General features: G+C 32.8%; 2 protein-coding genes across 4 annotated transcripts in view; both read left to right on the forward strand.

Moving 5' to 3' along the window:
• The window catches only part of LOC144836923 (uncharacterized), a 287,299-nt gene that overhangs the window by 44,321 nt on the left and 216,269 nt on the right, over positions 1 to 26,709 (forward strand). The gene's annotated exons all lie outside the window — the stretch shown is intronic.
• The window catches only part of LOC144836856 (uncharacterized), a 178,317-nt gene that overhangs the window by 8,200 nt on the left and 143,408 nt on the right, over positions 1 to 26,709 (forward strand). For all 3 annotated transcript variants that reach the window (XM_078691745.1, XM_078691746.1, XM_078691748.1), the window contains exons 7-13: positions 1,609 to 1,728; positions 2,127 to 2,211; positions 7,553 to 7,658; positions 8,115 to 9,792; positions 12,394 to 12,477; positions 13,207 to 13,336; positions 13,434 to 13,594. In XM_078691745.1, the coding sequence (XP_078547871.1) occupies positions 1,609 to 1,728; positions 2,127 to 2,211; positions 7,553 to 7,658; positions 8,115 to 9,792; positions 12,394 to 12,477; positions 13,207 to 13,336; positions 13,434 to 13,594 (2,364 nt within the window). The remainder of the gene's footprint in view (positions 1 to 1,608; positions 1,729 to 2,126; positions 2,212 to 7,552; positions 7,659 to 8,114; positions 9,793 to 12,393; positions 12,478 to 13,206; positions 13,337 to 13,433; positions 13,595 to 26,709) is intronic.

Below are 26,709 nucleotides of genomic sequence, written 5' to 3' on the forward strand. Positions count from 1 at the left end.
TTTATCATAATGGCAATACATGTGTAGCACATATAACGCATGCATATGAATGCTTAAAATTTTCAAAATGTATTTTCAATGAAATTAGAACACATATAATTTCATAAACCACATTTGTTACGTATAATAAAGACATAAGTTATTTTTTCTCTAGATTTCATTATAAATCATGTGTATAATTTATACACTGAGAAATAAAATTGAACAAACAATATGGATAATAAAAAAAATCTTGTTTCGTTTCCCAAGGAGCACAGACCACCGAGCCATACATAACTGACTAAAGGTTGAAGAAATTTACTATGCAGTAACCACTTTGGTGCAAATAGATTATTACATACTGCAATGAATCATAATTTTTTAGTATGATGACATCTTTAACAATTTAAAAAAATGTCAAAATATTTACTTTTAACTTGAATATACGAACATTTTAAAGAAGGTTAATGTTAAGTTTGTTATTTCACTCAAAGATAATGTCAGTTTGTCAAAATTAATTAAAAAAAATTTAATATGCAATTAATGATGACTTAATCAACTTTTTTTCTCTTATTTTCATAATAAATCATACATATAATACATACACTTTAACTTTTAAGAAAATGAAATGCAAAATAGGGGTTCCCGAGCATCCTGACGACCTATATTAATTAAGCATATTTTCACCATTTTGTTAACTTACATGTCCGTAGCCTGTCATTTTTTACGTGCTCGTATAATGCAATTTCGAGTTGAAAAGTGAATAAAATATGATGAAATTACTAAAGAAAGGTTGTAAAACAGAAATCAGGCAAAAAGAGCATGTATTGACGTTTAATGCGCGTGCAAAAATCTGCGCACTCATGGCAATTTTTTAAACGCTTAAAGACACTAGACCTACGTTTTTTGGACCTAATTTAAGGTCACACACTACATTTTATGTAAAAATAGATATCATATGGACCTATTGCGACAATTGTTTTCGTCTTTATACAGTTAAAAATGTGTTTAAAAACATTATTTAATATAAAAAATAATAATCTAATATAATACATTAAGACCACATAAATTACAACACATATTCTTGTCAAAGCACAGTGAAGTTTTTATAAAATTAAATATATTGTTAATCGCAATGGAATGAATAATTTTTTGTATACGAGGATCATATAGAATGTGTTCTCGTTTATACGCTTAACACGTTGCGTTGCGTATCGTTCTCACGCATATAGGCTCAACACAGGCGTAGTAGTGCGTACTGCGTAGGGCATATCTGATTGGGTCAATTGCAGCCGCCATCTTGTTGGTTCCCTCTCCATGGAGAATCACTTTTTGAACTGCGATAACATTGTTGTTTGACATCTAGCCTTCGGCTATATAAAATATCATTGGTGCTGTACGACATGCATCATCCATGTTTGTTGCTAGATCAGATCTCATCCGTGTGGATGCTCATTAACATATCATGCATATGTATGAGTTAGCTCTACCGGCCTAATTTTTGAGCTGACTTTTTTTATAACTACAAAATGGTCTCTTCAAAATTTGATATTATTTATCTTCAAGTTTTGGAGGACAATACATCTTTAAATTTAATCAATTTAAACTAAAATGTAGTTATTTTTACAGGAGGTTGGTGGTTGGTATCGTCTTCTTGATCAAGATCTTGGACGAATAAAGCACCATCCAGTAGCTATGCAGAGCAACAGGTCTCATCTTTTCAGTTCATCCAAAGTGAAGCCCAAATTTGTTAGTTATTGTTTACTATAACTTGTCTTATTTAACTAATTAATGTTTTAATTAACAATTAAAAAAATGTTCTATTATTAGTTTTATTAATTTCTCAAAGCCTACCATCCATTCTCCCAGTCATTATTTCATTAACATACACATTTTTATAGAATCTGCAATAAATTCTAAAGCACTGAACATTTAGTAAATTTGAAATTCGGGAGAATGAGACGAAGCTGTATATCAATTTGACCTCTGTCAGAACTTGCCCTTTCACTGTACCATGACAATGAGGTTAATATCAAAATCAAACTTCAGCAAACATTGTGTTCTGGCAGTATCTCTATTGTTACTTTAAGAATGAGAGTTAACTCCAGTCTTTTCAATGTTTGTGAAATTGATCTTTTAAATTACAGTTGACCGTTGAACGCGGCGAGGATGGCAGATATGGGTTCACTTTGTTGGATTCTCTTCCTGTTCGTGTCAATACTATAGTGCCTGGTAAGTATTGGAATTCACTTTTGATTATTCTAATCAAAACAAAGCAATATTTCACTTTCATTTTCATATTCATTCTTAATTGGTTCTGAAAGATAATCATATTTTATATAATATTAATATATGCTATACACTAAGCCATCAATACTAGCCATTCCAAAAACTCATCTAGACGGCTAAAAATGTCAATAAAAAATATGTAGAAATGAGTAATATGATTATAATTAGATGCATATTGTAATAGTAATTGTGGTGAAGGAAGACAACATAAATCAATCCTATAAAACCTTGAAAAGAAACCTGCCTCTATGGTGGTTAAAAAAAATTAGTTTTATGTTTGAAAATAATAGTCGTATATTAGTAGTAGAAAAGAAAATTTACAGCATTCATTTCAAAATGAAGCCCCTTTTGTTTGAAAAATCTTGAAGAAAAGCCTATTTTGACAAGAAGCCTATTGCTCAAGCATTCAAAAGACTGGTCGTTCTTTAGACCCAGTCTACAAATGAACATTTTTATATATTAATATAAAAACCATAAAATATTACATAATATGTACTTAACACGATTTAACTAGAGGTCAGTTATCAGTGTTAATGGACACCATACACGTTGAAATATGCATGAACTTACCCAATGACTTGAAATAAATATGTTTATATAATAGTCTGGTGGCAGGAGGTGGGGTATCACCACCCGACTGGGAACAAATATCCATCAAATTTTTTAAGATTATTAATCTGGAAAGTAATCGATCAGGATACAAAGCTTTTTCAAGATATAAGGGGTCCAAGTTCAAAATTTACCAATTACAACAATGTTTTAAATATATGTATTATAACCAATTTATTAAAGCATACTGTGGTCTTTTATTACACTTTAATGATTATAGATATCTATTCAATTAAAAAAAAAAAAATGGTGAGAGCTGTGGCGAAGCGATTTTTGGTAATTGACACCCTAGATGGGCGGAAATGGTACTCTCGCACGTAACATTCATGTTGAGTGACACCTCTAGTTTGTCCGGAAACAACACTTATAGCGCGCTAGCAAACAGCAAAACGATCATAGCCTACTTTTTCCGCCGGTAAACATATGCGATAAGAAACATTTTTAGCGTTCATTACGAACGTCAAGGGGAAGTCCCCAATGAAAAAAAAATATGCCTACTCATCAGTAGGACAACTCTAATTGGCCGGAAACGAAACTTCATAGCGCGCTAGCAAACAGTAAAATGATCGTAGCCTACTTTTTCTGCCAGTAAACATACGCGATGAGAAAACGTCAGGAAGAAGTCCCTGATGAAATAAAACTAGTTTTCCGGCCAATAACTGTAGTTGGCCGGAAAGGACACTTCATAGCTCGCTAGCAAACAGCACGATCGTAGCCTACCTTTTCCGCCGGTAAACATACGCGATACGTAATACGAAAATTTTTTTTGCGTTCGTCACGAACGTCAAGAGGAAGTCCTCAATGGAAAAAAAATATGCCTACTCATCAGTAGGACAACTCTGTAGTAGTTGGTCGGAAAGGACACTTCATAGCGCGCTAGCAAACAGCACGATCGTAATCTACTTTTCCGCCGGTAAACATAGGCCTACGCGATAAGAAACATTTTTTACGTTCATTACGAACGTCAAGGAGGAGTCCCCAATGAAAAAAAAATATGCCTACTCATCAGTAGGACAACTGTAGTTCAACGACGTTGTTAAACAAGATTTTTCGATGATCTGTCGGCTGGATTATTGAGGTGGGTGCGATAAAATATAAATATAATATACTTCCAACGATCGTCGGGTTGAGGTGTGGGTTTAACTTTGGTACTAAAAGTGGACACCCCTAATGGACTACACCATGCAGGAACGAACATGGTATTTTCTTATCAGAGGGTGCGTGTACGTCAAAAGGAATTGTTTTTCCAACGATACGATCCTTCGTCGTACACGACACGTCGTGTGAAATTTATTATCAGATGGTGCGTGTGCGTCAAATGGAATTGTTTTCCCAATGTATTGAATTGCGTGTGTTTGATCGGATCGGCGGTGGTGGGAGGAGAGGATAAGCTAGGAGTGCGTGTAATTTTTTTTCAACGAAGGCGGCTAGCTCGATTATTGAGGCGGGGGTGGTGCGACTTTAATACTTTCAGTGACCTCCGATCAAGGAACGTTTTTTAGCTTTATTATTAAAAGTGTACACCCCTGTATTTTAATGTACTATCTATACCATGATTTACCACGCACACGGCGGCCGGGACGATATTGTTTTGGTTTACACAAATATGTTCGATGTTTTGTCTACTGTGTATCGTCCGAGTCGTGTAAACAAATCTTCTTTACATTATTTTCTATCTCGGGAAGGGCACTCACGGCCAACGCAAAAAAAGGGCAGACCAGTAGTGGCCGTGGGTGCTGTTCATTTTCGAGGGCATTGAGGCCAACTGGGAGGGCACCGACGGCACTGGCCGCGGTAAAATTCGAGGCCTGTACGTTACCGACGAAAGAGTAAATCCCACCGATCCATAGAGAGTCAATTAATTCAGTGTGATATTGAAAATATCATTGATATTTATTTTTTAATACACATAACAAGAAAAAATAAAAACAATACAATCAATCATTGTTTTAACTGAAAACTTCATTTACAATATACAAGTTACCGCATTTTAGACGATTCAGACAACAGCCAATACTAGAGATCGAAAGAGAGACATGGCAATAACAAAACACTATTTACATCTCTCGGCGGCGGCCGGTGAAAGCTCGTCTCAGTTGTTATAACACTTTGTTACGCAGTCTTTTGTTTCTTGGCTTGTGGTCATGTCACGTGTCTCGTATGCATTAGGCTCTTTATGCATGCCGCCGCGCCTCAGCTCTAGAAAGTACCTGCCTGTTATTAATCTATTTTTAGATTGGTTGTGGTTGATATTTTTAAGCTTCACGAATAAGGTTTTAAGCGTCACGGCCGACCGTAAAGCGTCATGGTAAAGAACCCAAGCGTCACGGTACCGTGACGCTTCAAAGGCCTGGGGAGAACACTGTAGTATTTGGTAGTTACCAAATAAATGCTATGAGATCGATGGTTTTACAAGTAATCAAATTATTTGATCAGTTAAAGATGTATTGTCCCTTTGACTAATTCCAAAAAATAAAAAATAACAGATTTCAAAAAAAGGTGGGTCATTTTGAAGTATCATAATAGTTATTAACTATCACCAAAAATTTGTCGAAAAAAAAATCATTTAACTGAAATACAGACGTTTTTTTTGTTAAAAAAATAACTCTGACTTCCAGTCAAAGTTTTCGATCAAAACATACCCCATAATGAAACAAGCTTGTTTGGCTACTCTGTATGCATAATCATAAAACTTCCTCACGATCTGTGTGAAAATACCTTCTCAACCGTGAAGAGTTGTAAACAATCCTAATTAGCATATGCATAATGCGTGCTCGTGGTTTTAAATCTTTGTTTACTTTCGCTCGCGACGATTTGCCAGACAAAATGTAATCAAACTAATTTACCTGTTAATTACGTTAACTTGTTGCTTTTGGCTCGAATTTTCGACTTAAAGTGAATAACTTTAATATTACTTTGATATGGCCAATTTAAATTTAGAATATTTTGACCTTCATTTTTTTGTGTTTCAAGGGACAATACATCTTTAAAAGTTATGTTATTTCATATAATTTTTTGTTGTTGATATAATTATAATACTGCAATTAATTAAATCAGACTCAATCAAAAGTTACTCTGACCTTAAATAAGATAAATGGTTAAAGTAAAACTTTTAAAAATATTCATTTTAAGGAAGTAAACAATCTGATTTGATCTGCTTGTAATATATTTTTTGTTTTTTTTTGTCTAGGTAATCAGATAACTGAGAATACCTAGTTATGTACTAGCCAGTCTGTGTACCTTAATTGGTAAAAATGCAAATAATGTGGTTTTTGTCTAGATTTTGTAGTTTACGGATTAGTTTCCATTGTATTGGTTTTTCGAAGGCGCTTTGAATCTAATCGGACTGGTATAAAAATTTGAATTATGCGAACTTCGACTTACGGATTTGTAAAAAAAATGCTAGGCCGTGCTACGGCTAGGCCTAGTAGACCCTGTCGCGATTGCGGCCCACCACACGATGAGCCTTCTTGAATTGAGTTTGCTTAGCTAGCTAGGCCTAATAAATGCTAAGCCTCCTTTATCGACAATGACAAACTGTATTTTCTTTATGGTTTAGCCGTAACAATAAGAAAACGTATAATAAATAAATTTCGGTTCTTATTCGAAATCGGTATCCATTGTTTATTGCCATATGTCTAGCACAAAATGGGTATCCACAAAACGCCGCTCAAGTTCTCAACGCTAAAACAACTCACAGATATTATACTAGCGCGAGTTATAGGACGCCGCCTATGCTACACAACCTGCTTGAGAGAACCGATATGGTCCCACATTATCACCTCTGTCGTTTGTTTATCGAATTACTGTTACATACGTTTCACCAGCTTTTTTAGCGCGTTGTTGCCGCGTGATTTGTGACTTCGACTTATACAATATAAATCACTAAAGAATGTGTGTATTCGGACCGCAGAAAGACGTCGACTTAGACGAATTTCGACTTAGAAAAATTTGACTTACAAATAAAAATTACACAGTAACCTATAGGAAAGAATTGGGACTTTCATAAAAATTCGACTTTCGCTATTTTTCGACTTAGGCGGAGTCGACTGTAGTTAATCTAGTAAATCCAGAATATGTACATAGCAACCCAGTGAATAGATAAATCTGGAACATTTATCCATGATTTTCTGGACTATCCAAACACTAGCCTGTGCACCAAAAGGGCATTGCTATCAATAAAATGATTCTAAAAGAGATGATTAACTCAGACTTTTGTTTACTGTCAGGCCTGCGGGCTATAGTAATTGAGTTTACTTTTGGCGTCCATAGCCAATGACGAAATTCATCTTTTTATCCTGTAATTTTTTTCTGTATTTTTATGGCTTAATAAATGAATGAATAGAGCGCACATGTTTTACATCTTCCAGACACTATTCTGTGCAGATTTTGGTCATTGCCTAGTTTTGCAAAAAGGTTTTGATTATCTCTATACTTGACCACCAGGATTGATTTCTGATTTCTCTTTCAAAAAAGAAAAAAAAGAGAAATCATTTACAGTAAACACAATCATTCCAAGCATTGCTTTTTTTATATTAGTTGACAATGACTTGGTTCGATTAGTCTCTGACCCTTGCCACTACTGCCAATTATTTTCGATATCCCATTCATTTTATCCTAATAGTCTATTGTTTTCCAATACTATGCAATGTTTTATCACTTTGATGTGTTTTAGGTGGTCCGGCTGAGAAGGTTGGTCTTGAATGTAATGATCTTTTTTTGGAACTGAATGGCTTCAATGTTGTAGGAAGTAGTGGCAAGACAATTGTTGATCTCATTGCGTATGTTTTAATTTGTATCTCTTCTCTTGAGGTTTTAAAAGGCATCAATTTAAAACATTGACAAATTTAATTTAAGTTTAATTTTGTTATTTTATGTAGCAAAATTCTTTGAAAATTATTTAAGTAAAAATAAAGAAAGAAAACTTGTTACATGACAATAAATTTGTTAAGAAACGTTATATTATACTCTGTGGGACAATTTTGACACTAAATCAAGCCAAAAATATGGAACCCAACCAACATGATTGATGAGTTTTATTTTGAGAAAGTTATTTGGAATTTAATGATGGTCAAATATAACCCATAGGCAGCTTCATGATGTTCTGCTACAGGGATTGGAGGGTAAAACAAACACTATAAAGATAATGTATTTTAGATATCTTCAAATTACATAAATGTCTATTTTTCAATATATAATTTATAATTTAAGTTATAGTGTTTTGTTTCTTCTAATAGGCAAGCACCTGGGAAACTTTGTCTACTTGTACAGCCTTATGCTAACATTAAAGAAAACCTTATGACCTTGTCTACACAGACATTATCTGTAACACCAGCTCTCTCGGTGAGAAGGTTGACAATGGCTCCAACTCATTTGCACACTCCCAAGGAATCGCTGCCTGATACAAGAAATGTTCAAGACCTTAACAAGACTAATGTCCATATTGGTGAAATTGAAAAGCAGTCTCTTTTTAAGCATCCGTCCTCGCTGTACATTAAAAAACTCCATCCAAATTCTAAAAAGCAATGTCAATTTGTTCCATCCTTAACTCTTGATAAAGTGTGTCCATCAGTAAATCCCCCATGTTTACCAATAAACAAGAATGCAATCCCAAATTTGCCGTCCACATCAGTTCAGCCATTTCAAAGTTCTTTAGAGTCAGTAAGAATGATTTCATCATCGAAATCTGCATTTGAAGATGTTGAAGAGAAAACCAATTTTTTTAACAATAGCAGTTCCAATCTGCTGCCCATGATGCAATCCAGTCCAACTGATGAACCCAACGGATTGAATTATGTCAGTTGTATGTCACCTGAATTAATAGATGGTCATGACAATTCTATTTTATGTGATTCTTCCTTTATATCCACATCCTCTTTGTCAGATGAATCTTTCGAAAAACATGAGAGCATGTATGAGGAAATGCTACTGGAAAAGTTGGAAGCTACAGGTGTTGCAGATACTGCATCAGTTTTTAGCTTGCCCTTTTTTCAGAAAAAATCTCCAGTAGTACCAAAACCAAAGACGCCATTGAAGCCAAAAGTATTTGAAAAGCCAATTAAAGCAGAAAACATTTGCAAACCACCAAGAAAATTTAAGATATCAGAAAAGCCTAAGATACCAGAAAAGCCAAAGAAAGTAAAACATGTGAATATGAACAAACCAAAAATACCAGAAAAACCAAAACATCTCAATAAACAACATTCTGCAAAGGTTATTTTTAGTGCTTTGGAAAATAATTCTATACAACAGGTAAAAGATCCTTGGCTAAAAATTTCCACCCAAGAAAAAAGAAAACATGTTGATTCTGAGGAAAACATTCCACAGCCTAAGAAGATGTGTTATTCTTTGAAAATTCCTCATTTGAATAATCCTCATTTAATGAGACTTGAGACCATGCATAAAGATACATTATCACAAAATGATTCCATTGATAACACACCATCAAACAAACTTGGTTTTTGCTCTGATGGAAAATATGTAATTTCAGAAGATTCAATTTCCTTAGATGAATCTTTACTTTGTGATTTAAGTGCCACTCCTCCTGTGGATACAAGTTTGTCAATTAAACATGAAGTGCTGCAAGAAAAGGAAGCAGTCTGTATTGTTGATATGCTACATAATGTGGCAGGTGATATAAAACCAGGTATGAAAGGTCTTCAAAGTCGACAAAATATAGACAAGAAATATATTGAAGATGAATTATCAAATGAGAACAAATTGATGCAGACTTCGAAAACAAATGCAGACTACAGTCAGGAATCACCAGTTGTGAATGATGTTGGGGATTCAGATGGATGTGTTTGTCAATGTGTTTCTATAATGAGTGGTGAGAGTTCCAGGCAACTAAACACAAAGCAAACCATAGTACTTGGAGGAATTCAACGTGATATTGTATTTTACAAGAAAGTTGAGGTAATTATTGTATTTTGTTTTAAATTTCTAGTTGTCATTTATACAGTTTTAATAATGACACTTTTATGAATAGAATTCTATGCATTAAGACATGGATATTGTTCATTTCATCATTCATTTCCATAGTGTATGATCGTTAGTGTGTTTTTTCCGTCAATGGTTATTTTTATTTCAATATCATATTGAGGATCTATTCTAGAAGAATAAAATTATTCTTGTCAGGTATAAGATCAAATTAAATAATATAGTTAACAAGTAAACAGATAAAGTAATTGAGACAATAAATCAATCAATAAAAAATAAAAACAGTACAGATTAATCATTATATAAAGAAATTAAGTATTTTTTAGCATTTTTAATAGATTTTGGTGTCTTAAGCTTGTCATTAAGTCCATTCCATAATCGTGGTCCAGCGACAGTAATGAAGAATTCTGAAGTTTTAAATTTAAACAAGGGTATTTGTAATGGATACAGTTTAGCAAGGCTTTATGTGTATGGGATTTTGTCAGTTTATTAAATAATTTTGACATGGTCACTGGTAAATTGTTATTGTGGAATTTGAAAATAAAAGATACAGTTTGTAATTTATATAAATCGTATATATTGAGAATATTGAGTTGCTTAAATATTGGTTCAGAAGGTGTGCAATAATGAGAAAAAGTAACTAGACATGAAACTCGTCACTTTGACGAGTTAGTTATCCGCACCACGACAAACGCCATGTGCACGTCATACGTTGGAATATTGCACACAGATAAAGTTTATGGCATTATGACAAGAACTGAAGAATATGATATGCTGTTAGTGCTGAATTCTGTCAATTTTGTGTCATATAGTATATACATGCAAACAGTATAAGCTGTATACATATTACATACAGTGTAGAATAGGTGAAATTACGGGACCCGCCATTTATTCCAATTTTTAACATGGCGACGGTATCAAAATGAAACACTTAGATAGCAATTTCAGAAGGAAATTATCTCAGGAACAACATATTAACGTGTAGAAGAAATTTGAATACGTAAAATATAGATGCGCACCCTTTTAAATGTGATGAACTATTACGCAAAATATGAAAATACAACTTTTTTTATTCAACTGGCCATATGATGACGTCACAACATCCGATTGGCAAAATGTTTACATGAATTCGTATCTACAATCCAATAGCTTCCAGAAAACGTTTTAATCGTGATTATCACATTTTATTCTTACGAGCTATTACAGATTAAAATTTACTGTAAAGATGAAATTAATGACCCACGTAATTAAAATTTTTAGGCATCATGACGTCATAAAAATTAAAATATTTTTATCTCATGCTAAAGAAAGTTGATTGACCTACACAATATATAAATGTAGGAGAAAAAGGAATACAGATAAGCGTGATGCGCTCCATTGAATGTGATGAGCAATAACGAAAGAGACAAAAATCCTATATTTTACATTCGTGTGGCCATACGATGACGTCACAATGTTTTTTTAGCCTTATTGATGCATGATCCGATATCTACAACTCATCAACTTCTAGATTTTGTAATAAAAATAAACGGTTAACGGTTTACTTTAGAAACTATGACTGTTTAAAAAAAGACATAATTTTGACGATTTTTTAAGCTTTTTCATAAAAAACGCGCACAAATTGTCTAATTCAACGTGTTCGTATGGCGTTATTTAAACTGAAAAAGGTCTAAATCGTTTTCAAAATTACTAGGAAAGGCTTGAAAAATATAATTCAAGAGAAAAAAATATGTTTTTAACGCTACGTACGCACCGCGCGCGTAAAAAATTGCGCGCCTGTGGGAATTTTTGACATGCTCAAAATGACAAGAAACGCGTAAAAAGTTGATTAGAAATTAATTTTGCGCATTTTGAAATTTTAAATGCGCGTGCGCGCGTAACTTCTTGTGAAACATGCCATTTTTAATCCGTAGAAAGTTTGCCCCTGATATGACTTAAATTTTGTCAAAGTGTCAATACTAAATGACTTTTGGTTTTTAATCTATGATCAATCATTGAAATTCATAAAATTGCGCGTAAGTCACGTTGCGCAACTATGACGTCATTCAAAAATAGGAGGTGCACAACTTCACGTAAATGCCCATATGTTGTCAAAGTTATGAAATGTTATGTTTACACATTTTAGAGAAACACGACTCACAAAAAGGAAGGAAGGAAAGAAGAATAATACAGAAAAAAAATATTGATCTCATACAATAACAAGGAGTTATCCGCTTGGTATACCAAGCGGATAACTAATAAATCGGGAGGCACGTTTAATTATTTAATTTAATTTGTCTAAATTTGTTGGATAATCTGCTGCCCAAATTAAATTACAATACAAAAGATGTGATTGAATTAGTGTATTGTATAACATGAGAAGGATTTTTGATGGGAATATGTGTCTTAATATACTTATGATACCAATTATGATACTAATCATACCAAGCATACTACACAAACACCGTAACTCACATGGATGTAAATAAACACAAAAATGCCATGCTTTCATCAAATATTTTTCTTTTGTTACATTTGTCTATTACTTTATTATAATTTCTATTTGTTAAAGAAACTATTTTGTTTTCATTTTTATAGCCATTTATTGTTGATGTTGCTGAAAGAGATTTTATTCATGCTGGCAAACTGTTTCTGAGAAAGAAAGTCAACAAAGTACAGGAGGTATTAAATATCACGACATCTAGTGCATCTGAGTAGTAGTTTTTATGGATACATTTTATATTTTAGCAATTTTTTATATAAAAACGTGATTGATCAAATGGCATCACATGAATACCGTTTCAAGGATCGTATAAGTTATAATGTAGATCCTGGAGGATGTTATATTGACTGACTTATATTAATTGACCCTCTATAAATACCAACGAAAGAGGTTTGTGATTGGTCCATACTCACAGAAGCTACTGGTTTATCGCAAAGAGAGATACGACACATGATGAGAAGTAAATGGGAGCACACACGTTTTGAGAATTCTTCCCACCATACATTGTGAAATGTCTTCGTGATATTAAGCTATGATACCAAGGGTACGCCTAACTAGGCATGCTAGCCGAGCCAGCCAGGTTTACTGATATTTGGCTATAATATAACAGATATTTCCTTAGCTTAGGGAAAATATAGTCCCTCAAGAAAAAGTCATTCCCCTGGGAATATCAAATGCTATATCACCTCTAAGCAGGCAAAATCTGTATAATGTACCATTAAAAATATCCGAACTTTAACTGTTTGTCACAAGTTTACCATTGGATATAGCTTGCTTAATAATTATGTCCTTATCTATTTTTGGTGGCGAGGCTACTGTACTTGCCCCAACTATCAAAAGAGCTTGTAAGAAAGAAAAATGCATTTGATTGTAGTTTTTAATTTAGTTGATACTAATTTATTGTTTAGGTTTTTGGAATTCTGTTCTCGGATATGTTGATATTTGCAAAGCAAGTAATATCATCAAATAAGATCAAAGTAATGTTTCCACCTATTTGCTTCTCTGAAGTTAGCATAATGGAATTTAACACAAGGCGAGGTGAGTTTCTTTTAGGTTATTTACGAACATAAATTTAGTAGAACACATTCGGTTACATTTGTAATATTGTATACTACATTCATTTTATTTTTTATAGCCACTGAATTCAACATTTTAATGGTAACATCAGAGCACCCAGCAACTCTAAAGTACAATAAGATTGTTCTTGGTGCTCCAACTAGTCGAATCAAGAAAGTTTGGCAGTTTCTTCTACAACAGTATGTACTTGAGTTCAAGATTGGAACTCTTCAAGGCAATGTAAGCTTTTATTTTCATTTATTGATTTCATAATATTTTGTCAATTGATTTTCAGTGATTCCAAAAGTGGATTTTTAAAATACAGTTATTATAGTGAAATCAACTTGGCCTTAAAGACTTTATTCACTATTGGAGAACTTTGTCATCCCTTCTTTATCTGATTTTAAACAAGCCCCAGGACTGTAAAAAAATTTAAAAATATGGCCTAGTTGGTCTAAAATACTTACTTGCCCAGACTCAATTTTTACTACGGTAGATTTGTATTGTTAAAAAAGTGTTTTTAAAGAATAAGCTTACAATTGTAATGTCACCAGCACATCTTTGATAACAACAATTTAAGCAGGGGTGGTCACCAGGATTTGCCTGATGGAGGGGCCAAAGTCCCAGACAGGCTTTATTTATTGTGCTTGATGTGGTACTGTTCATATGTGTGGACCTTGTAATACTACCAGTTGCAGATCAGTTTTCCATACTTTCTTTTTGTTGGGAACAAATTCGTAGCTTCATTTTATTATTAATGCAAACAATTCGTTGTTAAATTTTATGAACTAAATTATTTTAATAATAATAAATACCAATTTCTCACTTCAATCATTATTCATAACAAATATTGCATTATTCAATAATGTTATCTAGTTAAGTCTACATATCATCACAACCTATTTTCATTTCATATCTATATCATATATTTGGACATGTCTTCAGCCTAATGTCCTATTAAAATCTGTTTCAATGGCTAAATTTATTTGTGGCTAGATACTTACATACTGTAACTTTTAAATTTACAATAAAAATGTAAGCCTACATTTTTTTCAGTCATGTGTTAAAACTTGTACCATATGCATATGTGCCAACTTGTGATGCCATGCAATCAACCCTGTCTAGCCTCGCTATAGGTCCTTATTAGGTTATGAATGATAACAATATCGCTAAAGAATGATTTTGGCCATTTTAAAAATGTTTATTCATCTCCCCATAGCTTTAAAGGTGGCGGTTGACAAAAAACAATTATTTTTTCCCCCTAATAAGATCTAACTACTAATTCTAACTACTAACTCAAATGGAAACTAATGACAGGTACTGTACTATATTATGATTGGCCCCTAAGCCAGGAGGTGGCAAACCAACGAAGGGTAGGCCTAGCAAGAATTCTACCAAGGATGTTCTTGCCACTTCAAATTACTATTTAAGGATGAAAATTCGGGGATTTTGAAATGTGAAAGATGCCCGAACCCTATTGCGCTAAATGCCTGAAAATAAATTCAGCCGACTTCCACATTTTCGCTAAGCCAGATATTCACTGGTTTTGTATATAGAGTGTGAAAAGCCTGCTCTTACCGCCATCAAATCAGACTTTGAAATTGAAGAACGCTGTGAATTGTACAAAACAATAACAGGTCATTTAGAAAACTTTGAAAACTAAAGTTGATAAAGCCCAACATGAAGAGCTACATAAAAAATTCACCAACTTGGAACTTAACATACAAGGTATCGCTACAGATATAATCAACTTAGAAAAAAAAATCCATCTTGTCAGAAAAGAGCCAGAAGAAAAAAAACGTAGAATAAAGAACATCATAATTAGAGGGTTGACGAAGAGTTTGATGAAGAGGATAAGGACCTATTAGTTTTCGATGCCATTAATTTCAAAGACGAGCCGACGTTCTTTTCTAGATTGGAAAAAAAGAGAGAGATGATGATAGAAGGAGAACAAGTTATACTCTCTGTCAAAAAAAGTGGGATGTCCTAAAAAAGCACCAAACATACGAAAAGCAAAAGACACCTCATTCAACGACATGAAAATCGGCATTATTGTCTGTCCCTGATCACACGGTACTCGAGAGAAAGGAGGACATCGAGCTGAGGGATGTGTTACAATTGAAAAGGGAAGTGGACCCAAGGTGGAAAATTTGAAAAGGAAAGCTTGTTCCACCAACCGAATAGGACCTGTCTACACGCAGTAGATTCCTCAAATCAAAGAAGATGTTCTGTTTTCAAAAAAAGAAAAAAAGAAAATTTAGTTCACTTTAATGCTCACTCAATCAGAAACAAATATATCAAGGTTGAATGAACTTTTATTTGACAGAAAAATTGATGTGTGCACCATTTCTGAAACTTGGCTCGATAAGTCTATTGAGGACTCCGAATTTACCCCGGAGGGATATATGTGTTTCAGAAAAGACAGAAAACTTGATTTTTACAGCAAAGGATGTTTTGTCGAAGAAAAGTATGTTTTACTTTTAATTAAATCTAACTTGAACCCTATTTATTTATAGTAAAGTCGATGTAGAAGCTGAAATGTTGTGGGTAGAGATATTCCCAAACAAGAAATCATCAGTGACAGTCGGAGGGGTATAGAACTGAACGTGGTAAAGAACCTTATTTAAAGAAATTCAATAAATTCTGTTGACAAAAGAAAATTCAATTTTATTTGGAGACTTTAATTTTCGAGATATAAATTGGGAAACAAATGAGGCTTCATCTTTGCTATCTAAAGAATTTATTACTTGTATTGAAGACAATTTACTTTCACAAATAATCCGGAGTCCCACCCGCCTTGATAACATATTGACTTATCTTTAACAAGTAACTGTGAAATAGTTGAAAATAACAAATTTTCTACTAGTGATCACAGAGCATGCTTTGTCACATTAAATATTCCAGTCCCATGTATCAACTATACTCTCCGGAAAGTGTATTTGTACTCAAAAGGAAACTATGAAGACTTCCCATCAGAAATCAAGTCTAGGAGAAACTTTTCCATAAAAATCATTGGAATCTAAATGGAAAATATTTGTAAACAGGTATGAAGCATGCGTCGACAAATGCATTCCTTTTAACCTTGTTAAGCCTAACCAAAGACACAAACCTCATTGGGCCAACTACAAATCAGTCAAGCGAATTAAAAGAAAACACAGAGCTTCTGTCATCAGCAGTGATCTTTATGCACATGAAATACTTAACAGAATTGCTAAAGAAAAAGTAAATTATACAATCAAGAAAGCTAAAAGCGATTATGAGGACGGACTTGTAAAACAGATAAATACTAACCCAATGAAATTTTACAATTATTCATTATATTTGCTGTTCAAACACTCACTATCATCGAGTTATATCCCCCAAGATTGGAAAGGTGCAAATATTGCACCCCTTTTTAAACAACTATAGACCTGTATCACTTACTAGCCAGGTAGTGAAAATTCTTAAACGTTTGATCCAATCTTTGCTGTCATTTATTGATTTAAACGATACAATTTCCTGTCACCAATATGGTTTCCAAAAAAAGAAGATTTTGCACCACACAATTGTTGGAATGTATAGCAGACTGGACTAGAGCTTTTGAGGATAAATCTGGAATTGATGTAATATATCTGAATTTTTCAATGGCATTTGACAGCGTCCCGCATAATTTATTTATTTATTTATTCGGTATAATAAAAATACATCCAATTACAAAACGACAGTCAAGGACTGAAATGAATTGCATTACAAATATATAAAAATAGGATAAAATAGCTATAAAAAAATACCATGCATTAAGAAAACAGACATGAATAAAAAACATCAAAACATGCACTTCTTAAAATATCTTACAATATTGGGGTACCAAATTTCAACAAGGAACCAAACAAGGCCCATTGAAAAACGAAAAAAGGCTAATGGTGCCTATTAATTATATCAACCATGGTGGGAACTGTTGACGACCTAAGTCTGCTGGTTTTAAAAAACGCTAAAAAAAAAAAGAAAACGCTTATTATATGGTATCAAAGGAAAACTTCACCTTTGGATTATTTTGATATTTTGGCCCATGTTATAAAAATACATTTTTTTTTTTGTGAAGTTATCAATGAAGCGATTTTCTTGAAATTCAATAAGCATGTTCTCTAGAAGTATCTATATATTAATGCTACTAATTTTAATAATGCATAATTTTACCTACTCCGAAAACACTGAATGGTACATGGTCACATTTGATTCTTGATGGGCCACACACGATAGGCTATATCACTTTCCTGAATTTCAAGGATAAACACAAAAAAAAGGCAAAAACTCAAAACCTCCTCTGTTGTGTACCGCAATGGCCGAATCTACAAATACCATGCCGAGCCGCCAAATTAAAACAGTGTTTAGTCTCGTTGAAGTTTTAATCCTGAGCATAATGTATTTCGTAAATAATGGCTAGCTCAGTGAGTAAAACGCTGTGGCCATTCAAATTTGCGAAATGTGTAAATAATAAGTATCATTGCTTAAAGCAACAAAATCTAAACTAGACCACAATTTAATTACAAAAGTAGCAAAAAATATAACAAAGCTCCCACTAAAAAATTTCAAAATACCAAAAACCATTGAAAAAAAAATGTAAATGATTAAAAATAAACACAAATAAAACAAATTCAAATATTACCACTATACCACAATTACGGAAAACAATAATTAACAATGTGTGAGCAATATGAGGTCATTTGTATGATTTATGTCCCCTTTTTTATTTTAAATGTGACCACTAATTAGTCACATGATGTCATCAATATGATCGTTTGCTGATTGCTGCGATACATGGAAGTGTCATTTCCGGGCCAACTATAGGCTGTGGGGAGGTGCCATTTATCATGGATTTTATGTGTGAGAGTGCCATTTCCGACCATCTAGGGGCTTCGCCACAGATCCCACCATCAGGGGCCTATCCAATACTTAGTGTTTTTTGGCAACCCACCCCCTAGATCCACCACTGTCAACAAACAAAGCAAGTATTATACTTAGCAAAAATCTATTTTGCCAAGTAACGAAGTAACAAAGCACATAAATAGTATAATGAATTAAGTGCTAAGGAACTGAGCAAAATATTATTTTGTTATTATGTTATTTAATATTTTAGCTCATATATACAGGAAACTTGAGATTTTAATATAATATGCTTTTGTGAAGTCATCAATATATCAATTTTCCTGAAAATCAATAGGCATGTTCGGTATATACCTGTTACCGACCAAAAATTCATGCACCCCAGCCAGGCCTTTGGTGACCCCTGGCCACAACCTATAGTTAGAGTGCTCAATGAATTATTGTGTTGGACCAATATGAAATCCCACCCAAATTAAAACCACTGCATGTGGGATATAATCGGAAAAATAATTGCAGCTCAGTTTTGACTAGGGTCAGGCATGAAATACAGTATGAACTAGCTTGTTAAATACCGTCTCAGTAGTTCATCTGATGCATAATGTCCCAAGAGTAATTTAGTTTACGCCCAAATATCATTCTTCCAATACTTCTACATAGATTATAGGCACTATATATTGCAATAATTTATTATTTGTTGAAAATTCACCTTTGAAACAAACCAAAGCAGAAAGCGTTTAAAAGAGTCTCCCCATTTAACACTTACACAAGATAATTTTCTAATTTTGGTTCAGGTTTTAATTTGGAATAAAGTTTAACTGAAAATGTTAACAGCATTTAACATTTAAATTAGACATGTTATAAACGGTCAAGTATTAATAACTATTTTACCATTTTAATTAAAAACTTAAAATAATTTAAGAACTGTTTTTAAAGATGTTTCTGCTTTTCCTCACTCAGCCGTATTAAAAGATAAATGTGTTTAAATCTAGCATTTACTATTTGATTGGATTGAACCATTATATCAAGAGGTAAATATATTTGGATTTTCTTATGTTTATGCTGCAATGTCAATATAATAGATTGATTCGCAGGTGATGATTTCCCTGGAGACTAAATTGAAGTTGGCCGTTTAATGCAGACACAGTGTAACTGCATAATATACATTGATGTTGTCGGTTAAGAGACTGTACTGTGTTTAAGGATCAGCTATTAATCTGTATATGGATAACATACTAATCTTGTTGGATTAAGATTTTTTTTTAACTTTAACATTTGTTTACTATTTAAATGTGTTATCCATTTCGAGATTTTCTTGTCATTGAAGAGTATTTGTAAATAAAAAGGATTATTTTACATTTATACATTAAAATGAGTCGAGAGAGAAAGAAGGTAACAATTTTTGAATATTTATATTTCGATTAAAGTTTGGGTGGAAAATGTAAAATAAAAATTGTATAGTTCATTAGGGATTTTTTTTAGATTATGTCGACTGCTACCCTATTCCGTCATTTTTATGACATGAGTACTATTGGATATATGACGTCATAACACTGAAAATGTGTACCAAAATGGCCGAGAATGTGTCGCGATGATTTTCTTCTACTCGGTTTGGTGTAGTAAGTGTGTTTAAAGTAGTTATTTTATTTGTGTCTATTTTTAATTGTTATTTTATATATTCACTCATAAGCCAGAATTGTGTTCACAAGAGTGTGACTAAATAAATAAATAATAAATAAAAAAAAAATACATTATTTTTATTATCTGAGAGTTTATTATTTGCACTGAACAAACGATGGAAGATTATTTATCTCAATTTGCTGTTTTAGGCTATGTTCAGACCCATGGAGTTCGACCGTTTTAGCGTACAACGTTACTAGCAAGGCCACATTACAATTCGCAGAGAAAAAAATGAGGAAGTGCTTCATTCAGGTTGTTTCTAATTGTATATTTATGTGCTCTTACCCACATGTTTTCATTATTATTTACACTGTATATAGGCCTAGATCTCATTCTCAGCCCTACAAAATTAGGACAAAATGACAAAATTTGCCGTAAATAAAACATACCTCAGCATTTATTTAAAAAAAATATAGTACAGCCAAATTTATGTTTCTATTTTGTAGTAAAAACATTTCCCCCAGGCTCCTCCTGATGGAGATTGTATTATAGGAGGTTGTGTTAACCACATGGAGGAAAAAATTGATTGTGATTAGTCGGTTGAAAATAACCCTAACTTGCTAGTAAAAATAGAGACAGCTCTCCTTGTTTACTGAATTTGTTAGGAGTTAGGGGGTTTTCAGCATTAAACTTGTCCAGTCTAGTATATACAGTATTATGAATGAGTGACTTGATGTCTCATGCTAGTTTTTAGCTTGAATGAATGCGTAAATGGCTTTAGCTAGGCATAAAAGGGGACGGGATCGTTTATGTTTAAATACAAGGTGCATTTATTTATTTCATTTGTTAAAAAAATAATGTTACAGTTGATACATGTATGTAGTTTGTAGCCTAGTTTTTTTTAAACAGTTTTATTTGTAGTCTTGTTAGGCCTTATTTATTCTGGCCTTTTTTGTTGTTGAAATCCATCTCACACATTGATGATACAGAATGTCAGCCTAGGTCAAACCTTGTTTTGCGTCATAACAGGAAACCTTCTGATTGGATAGAACGTTGAATTACAGTAGCGTTGTACGCTAAAACGGTACTATAAACCATTTTCCACTAATACGTTACAGGCGTTGTACGCTAATCCCCAACTGTTCAGACACACATTCTTTTAGCGTCGTATGCCAGAACGGTCTAACGCCATGAATCTGAACTGGTTTTGCCTTCATGGTCACACAATGATGTATACAAGAATGTTTACATAAATTGATTTAACTTTAAGTAAACATGAAACACAGGCACCATTGAATATGGTAAATGTGCATGCACTTAGAAAAGTGGAAAAGGTTTTAAAGAGATTTAAATTTTGGTCTAAATGTTAAAACCGCAGATGGTGGTGGTGAATATTCTCAGTTACTGCTGATTTAAATCATTGAGAAAGAAAATAATTTTCATAACATATATTGGATTCCTGCTTCACTCAAATCAATATTTCAAGTCCATTTGTCAGCAACTCGGATTGCAATTGTCAGCGTATACCATGTAACGCTACCATGTAACTGAAAAATGATCCTATACTAAGCAAAACTCATTATTAGACGTAATGAATTGAATTGTTTTGTACTAATGGAAATAGGTCTGCTATTATATGATTATGGAAGTGCTCTAGTATAGTAGAAAAATAATTCCATTAAATGTGTTTGTCCCAAGTGTTCCAGTACAACATACAGAAGTAAACTTTTAATAATTTTACCATCGTTTTAAAATGCCAATTTTTTAATATTGCTTTATCAATTATTATGAATTATATTTATCAAATAAATTCATCTGGTTGGACCAATCCATTTTCCCATAAATAAAAAAAAAATAAAATAAAATACTATTTTATTGATGTTATGATTACAACTTTTATTAGGTGATTTGTGTACACATTATTAATTATTCAATAAAAATGAAAGGGATTGATTACAATCATAAAGAACAAAAATCAAGTGCAAACGGTCTTTTAATGCTATGTACGAGTTGTGTGCACAAATTCGTGCGCATCATGAAACTGAATACAGTATTGTATTCTCACTTAGCAATAAGAATGCGATGTTCTTTTGTATTTACCGAAAGTACGCAATAAAGCAAAAAAACAAGTATCACTTCAGTAGTAGGCGCGCATGTACTGGAAAGTGCTTGTTGTACTGTATTTTGCATGCTCAAATACTTCCTGGAAATTGTTGGCGGCATGAAACTTTTGCGAATTTCAATTGAATAAAAAAGTGATCATTTTGATATTGTAGTTTTAATCATTTTTTAACTGTTTGTTTGCACTGCGTCTATGAGCAATTTGATTGGATATATGGCGCAGTATAAAGGCGCTTATATTATTACTATTATTATAATTTATTGAAATGTAGTCCATAATGTGGTCTAGTAATAAAGTTTCTTATTCTACCGACAATAGTTAAATGGCCCCAGTTTGAATAGATTCTAACTCCAAATTCCTTGCTTTAAAATTTATCATCTCACAGAATGTCATTAGCTGCTCCATTTAATTAAAAACATCAAAGGATTATACAGTTGCTTGTAAATATTTCAGTATCATTCTTTTGTTTAAATTAATTTTATTAGTTTTAAGTCTACATTGATTGAATTTTCAGTTTTGTTTTATTTTCTTTTATTTTTTGTTTCCTTTTATCTTAATTAAGTTTTAATATTTTTTGATCAGCTGGACCACACCATGTTGAGCACAAATTCAAATGTGAACAAATTTAATATTCAGTATTAAGGATTTTTCACAAGGACAATTCAAAATGAAGATAAAAGGCTCCCTCTATAATTCTAAGAATTACTCCTACTTTAGTACATACAGTACTGTGCAATCCCCTTAGTAATGATGACTAGTTAATACTGCTTGATTGGCCGACTATAAAGTATTATACCTGGTGAGTTAATTGTATTTATTATTATCTATGCAACATACATTAATAAATCTTGCTATTAGAGTGTTTATTTTAAAGCAAAGATACTCTGTTGCTTGTTTTTTTGTATATAGCCATTGTTTATTATGATGTAGAATATAGTAATAGTTTAATTTTATACAATACTGTACAGATGTTTCACATTTTCAATTTTTATAGCAAATTATTAGTGCTTTTATTGATGAATGATAATAGTGTGAATAATAAAAAGGATAGATGATGACAATGAGGATTACACAATGATAATGAAAATGGGTCTAGTTACTGGTAGTGATTTCATCCATAGATTGTAGTGGTTATTAAGATGTTTGTATGTACCATCAAGTCGGTCTGTTTTTGCAAATTTGAAAAAATTGTTGGTGAATACAATTTGATAAATGTATATTAAGCTATATCTTTTCAACAAATTAGGTTTACTAGCCAGCTTTATTTGTTCAAAAGCTCAATAACCTATCATATTTTAAAGTAAACACAAATTGTTCAACATACTGTTGCATGTAATATCAATTGTAAATATTACAAATGATTACATTTAAAAAAAAATTATGAAGTTTCAATTTGAGATTGTATTAGATATTTGCTGCTTCATCTTCATGTGAGTGTACATGAGAGAGTGAAAATGGTGAAAGGTTAATGCAATCAATCTTATTAATTAAAATAATTATTAGTTGATCAATAAAAAATAATTATCTCGGCAAACAGAAACTGTAACAATTTGGTCACCAGTAAATGGCTATGCCTCATCAACACATAGTAAGTACTGATATTCACAATAATGATAAATAATACTAGACTAGTACTAGAATATTTTATAATTTAAATAAACTGGTGTCAATTAAATGAGCGTAAGTTGACTAATATGTATGTTCGCCAAAGTGGTTATGGATTGGTTCATGTTGGCAGGTACAAATTGACCAGTAACCTAGTTATACCAGGTTGTCATTTGTTTCAATAACAACAGTGGACGTCAGTTGTTGTTCTTCTTTGCTTCTTCTCTGTTTTCCATCTTCTGACATTACGCTTTCAACAATGTTGTTTCCATCTTTGTCTGTTCAGGGTAGGATGGTTTGTTATTGTGTTACTTTCTTGTTTCAATTTATTTCATTTACGGTTGAGATAAATATAATCTATTAGCAATATCTTATTAATAGGAATAAAGAACATACTGGCTGCATCTACGCGTAGTCGTAGACACAATCTCCAAACCATGTCTATCTATCCAATTTAGCTCCCCTCACGAACAAGACACATATGGGAAGATGAGCCGGTCTTTGTAGGTAACTTTGATGATCATCCCAGACAAATCGTCAGGACTTGCGCCCAGGGTTAGGGTTATAATGGAATATGTTGCCCAAAAGTGACCAGAAATGACATTTCTGATGTTTTGACCCTTGACCTCAGCTTATTATATCTCAGTAACTACTGGTCACAGAATCTTGATATTGGTCTCAAATTGTTGAGAACATGTATGTTTCTATTTTGTATAATGGAACATTTTGTCAAATTGTGACAGAAAGTGTGGTTATTGACCCTTGACCGTATAATGAAAAACAGCACCAAACTTTCGAAAAACCTCCATTTTAAATAAATTACATTTTAAAAGAACTTGTAATACAAACATGTAATAATACCACAAAAACGAAGTTGCAATTGTTAGAAAGATTACTTGGATTGGTTGGAAATAGGAATGTTGGGCATGGGTTTCCTTTAATATACGGTACATAGGCGTACAATAATACACGAAACGTTAAACCTTTGGAAAAGTGTGTGAAAGGCCCTACCAACATGTATTTCATAATTTCACTCTGAATTCATTTTTACAAAAGCTTGACATCGACAGAGCATCAGTAAATGGGCACTACCCTCAAAACTACAATCTAAGTCAGATGTGAGCATCAATAACCTCAGATATGCGACAATACTATCCTCTTAGCCAGTACAGTAGTGAGAATGATTACTGGAATACAGTAACTAAAGAGACTGGGAGAGGAGTATGGCACGACAATCAATGCCAAAAAGACCAAGAAGACTATGTTAGTTGCGAAGAAAGAGGTACCACAAACACGTATGAATGTCAAGCTGGATAATGTGGAAGTAATGTCCTTTGTTCCTCATCACAGACAATGGTAGATGTCAAAAAGATATTTGGGAAAGGATAGGCATTGCAAATCAGCCTTTAACGCCATAAAGAAAACACTAACCTCAAGTAATCTGAAAATACATACAAGAATCTATGAAAATCTACAAAAATATATATATATATTTTTGTATTTTCATTCCATTTTCTATATTTGTTTTTGTAAGTATTAGTTGAGTATATAGTATTATCAATTGTACAGCGCTTTGGTCACTTGGAAAAGCGCTATATAAATCCAAATTAAATAAATGGACCTATGGACAAGACCTGGATTTTCTTGCAACAATCCTTATTAAGGGACGAACAGAAGGTAAAAGAAGAAGAGGTAGACCTCGTAGGAAATGGATTGATGACATAAAAGAATAGATCAACACCAACAGTTATGAAAAATGTGTGAGGCAAGTATTTGACAGAGACGGCTGGCGAAGAATGACCTCCAACATGAAGATAAAACCAATAGATAAATAGATTACATAATAAATTACATATATATATATATATATACTAACAATTTCTAAAGTATCTCAATGAAACAATCGTTTTTGTGGTATTACATGTTCATATGAAGAGTTCCTTAAAAATGTCCTTTATTTAATATGGGGTTCCCCCACCCCCAAGTTTAGTGCTGTTTGCATCGTCATAACGGCAAATGTCATTTCCAGTCACTTTTGGGAAAAATATTCCATTATGATAAATAGTAATATGTATCTTCTAAACAATTTAAGTCTCTGTGACTAATAGTTACCAAGATACAAGCATATCAAGTTGTAAGCGCCTATTTTGAAAAGTCCTTAGAACTTTTTTTTGGTGGTGTTTTAGATTCATATTAATGGTTTCCCGCAAAAATCGCTTTGTAAATAATTTTTTCCAGGTTTGAAGCTGATTTTTAGGACGCTGATTCCAAATGTATATGTTATACTGGTGGTTTAGAGTGGCGTTGTCGAGAAAAGCGACCTTTTATGACCAATTTTTACCTACTTGTCAGTCGCGTGTAGCACTGTTGCGCGTTTACATCGATCACATGATCAAAATAATACACCTTTCTTGGCTTAGTAAAACGTAATAAAGATATGATAAGCCTGATAATAATTAACTATTATTACAATGTATTCCTATGCAATATATACTATTTTATTACTACATTAAATTTAAACAGAAAACAAAATCAGTGAATACGTTTTAAAAGGTAAGTATCTCCAGATAAACTAAATGTGCCCTCTATCTGGTAATAATTCAGGCAATAAAAAACTACAGTACGTCTTTTCACAGGTAAATAATTCATGCAATGAAGTTAGTATTTATAATTAATTAGCAGTAATGCCTTAATATGTGCTTGATTTATCGTTATTTATTTTCAACTTTAACAATTTGAAAATTCAACAAAACTCGTAATTTTATGACAAGAATCGATCTCGGCCAAACTGCCGCAGATGCTATCTCCGGGCATCTAGAAAAAAAAATTTTTTTTTTAGGGACCACCCTAAATAAATATTTTCCCATATCGGCCCCCTCTTTATCAAAATCCTAAATCCACTCCTGCGTGCGGACACTAACGAAAGTATAAAATGCCACACTATATTTGTACTAAAATAAATAATAAACCAATTTCTGTGCTCTGATAACCTTTGTTTTCAATCAATGTGATGTTTTCCTAATTTATTATACTGTATTCATGTTAAAACGATCAATATTTATTGTTCTCCTAATAACGATTTTTGCTATAAAAGATGGGTTTGGATAATTAATAAACAATTACCTACTCTTGTTTGGTAGGTACTGCA

Source organism: Antedon bifida, chromosome 3 (assembly GCF_963402885.1).
Source record: "Antedon bifida chromosome 3, ecAntBifi1.1, whole genome shotgun sequence".
In the NCBI taxonomy this organism is placed as follows: domain Eukaryota; kingdom Metazoa; phylum Echinodermata; class Crinoidea; order Comatulida; family Antedonidae; genus Antedon; species Antedon bifida.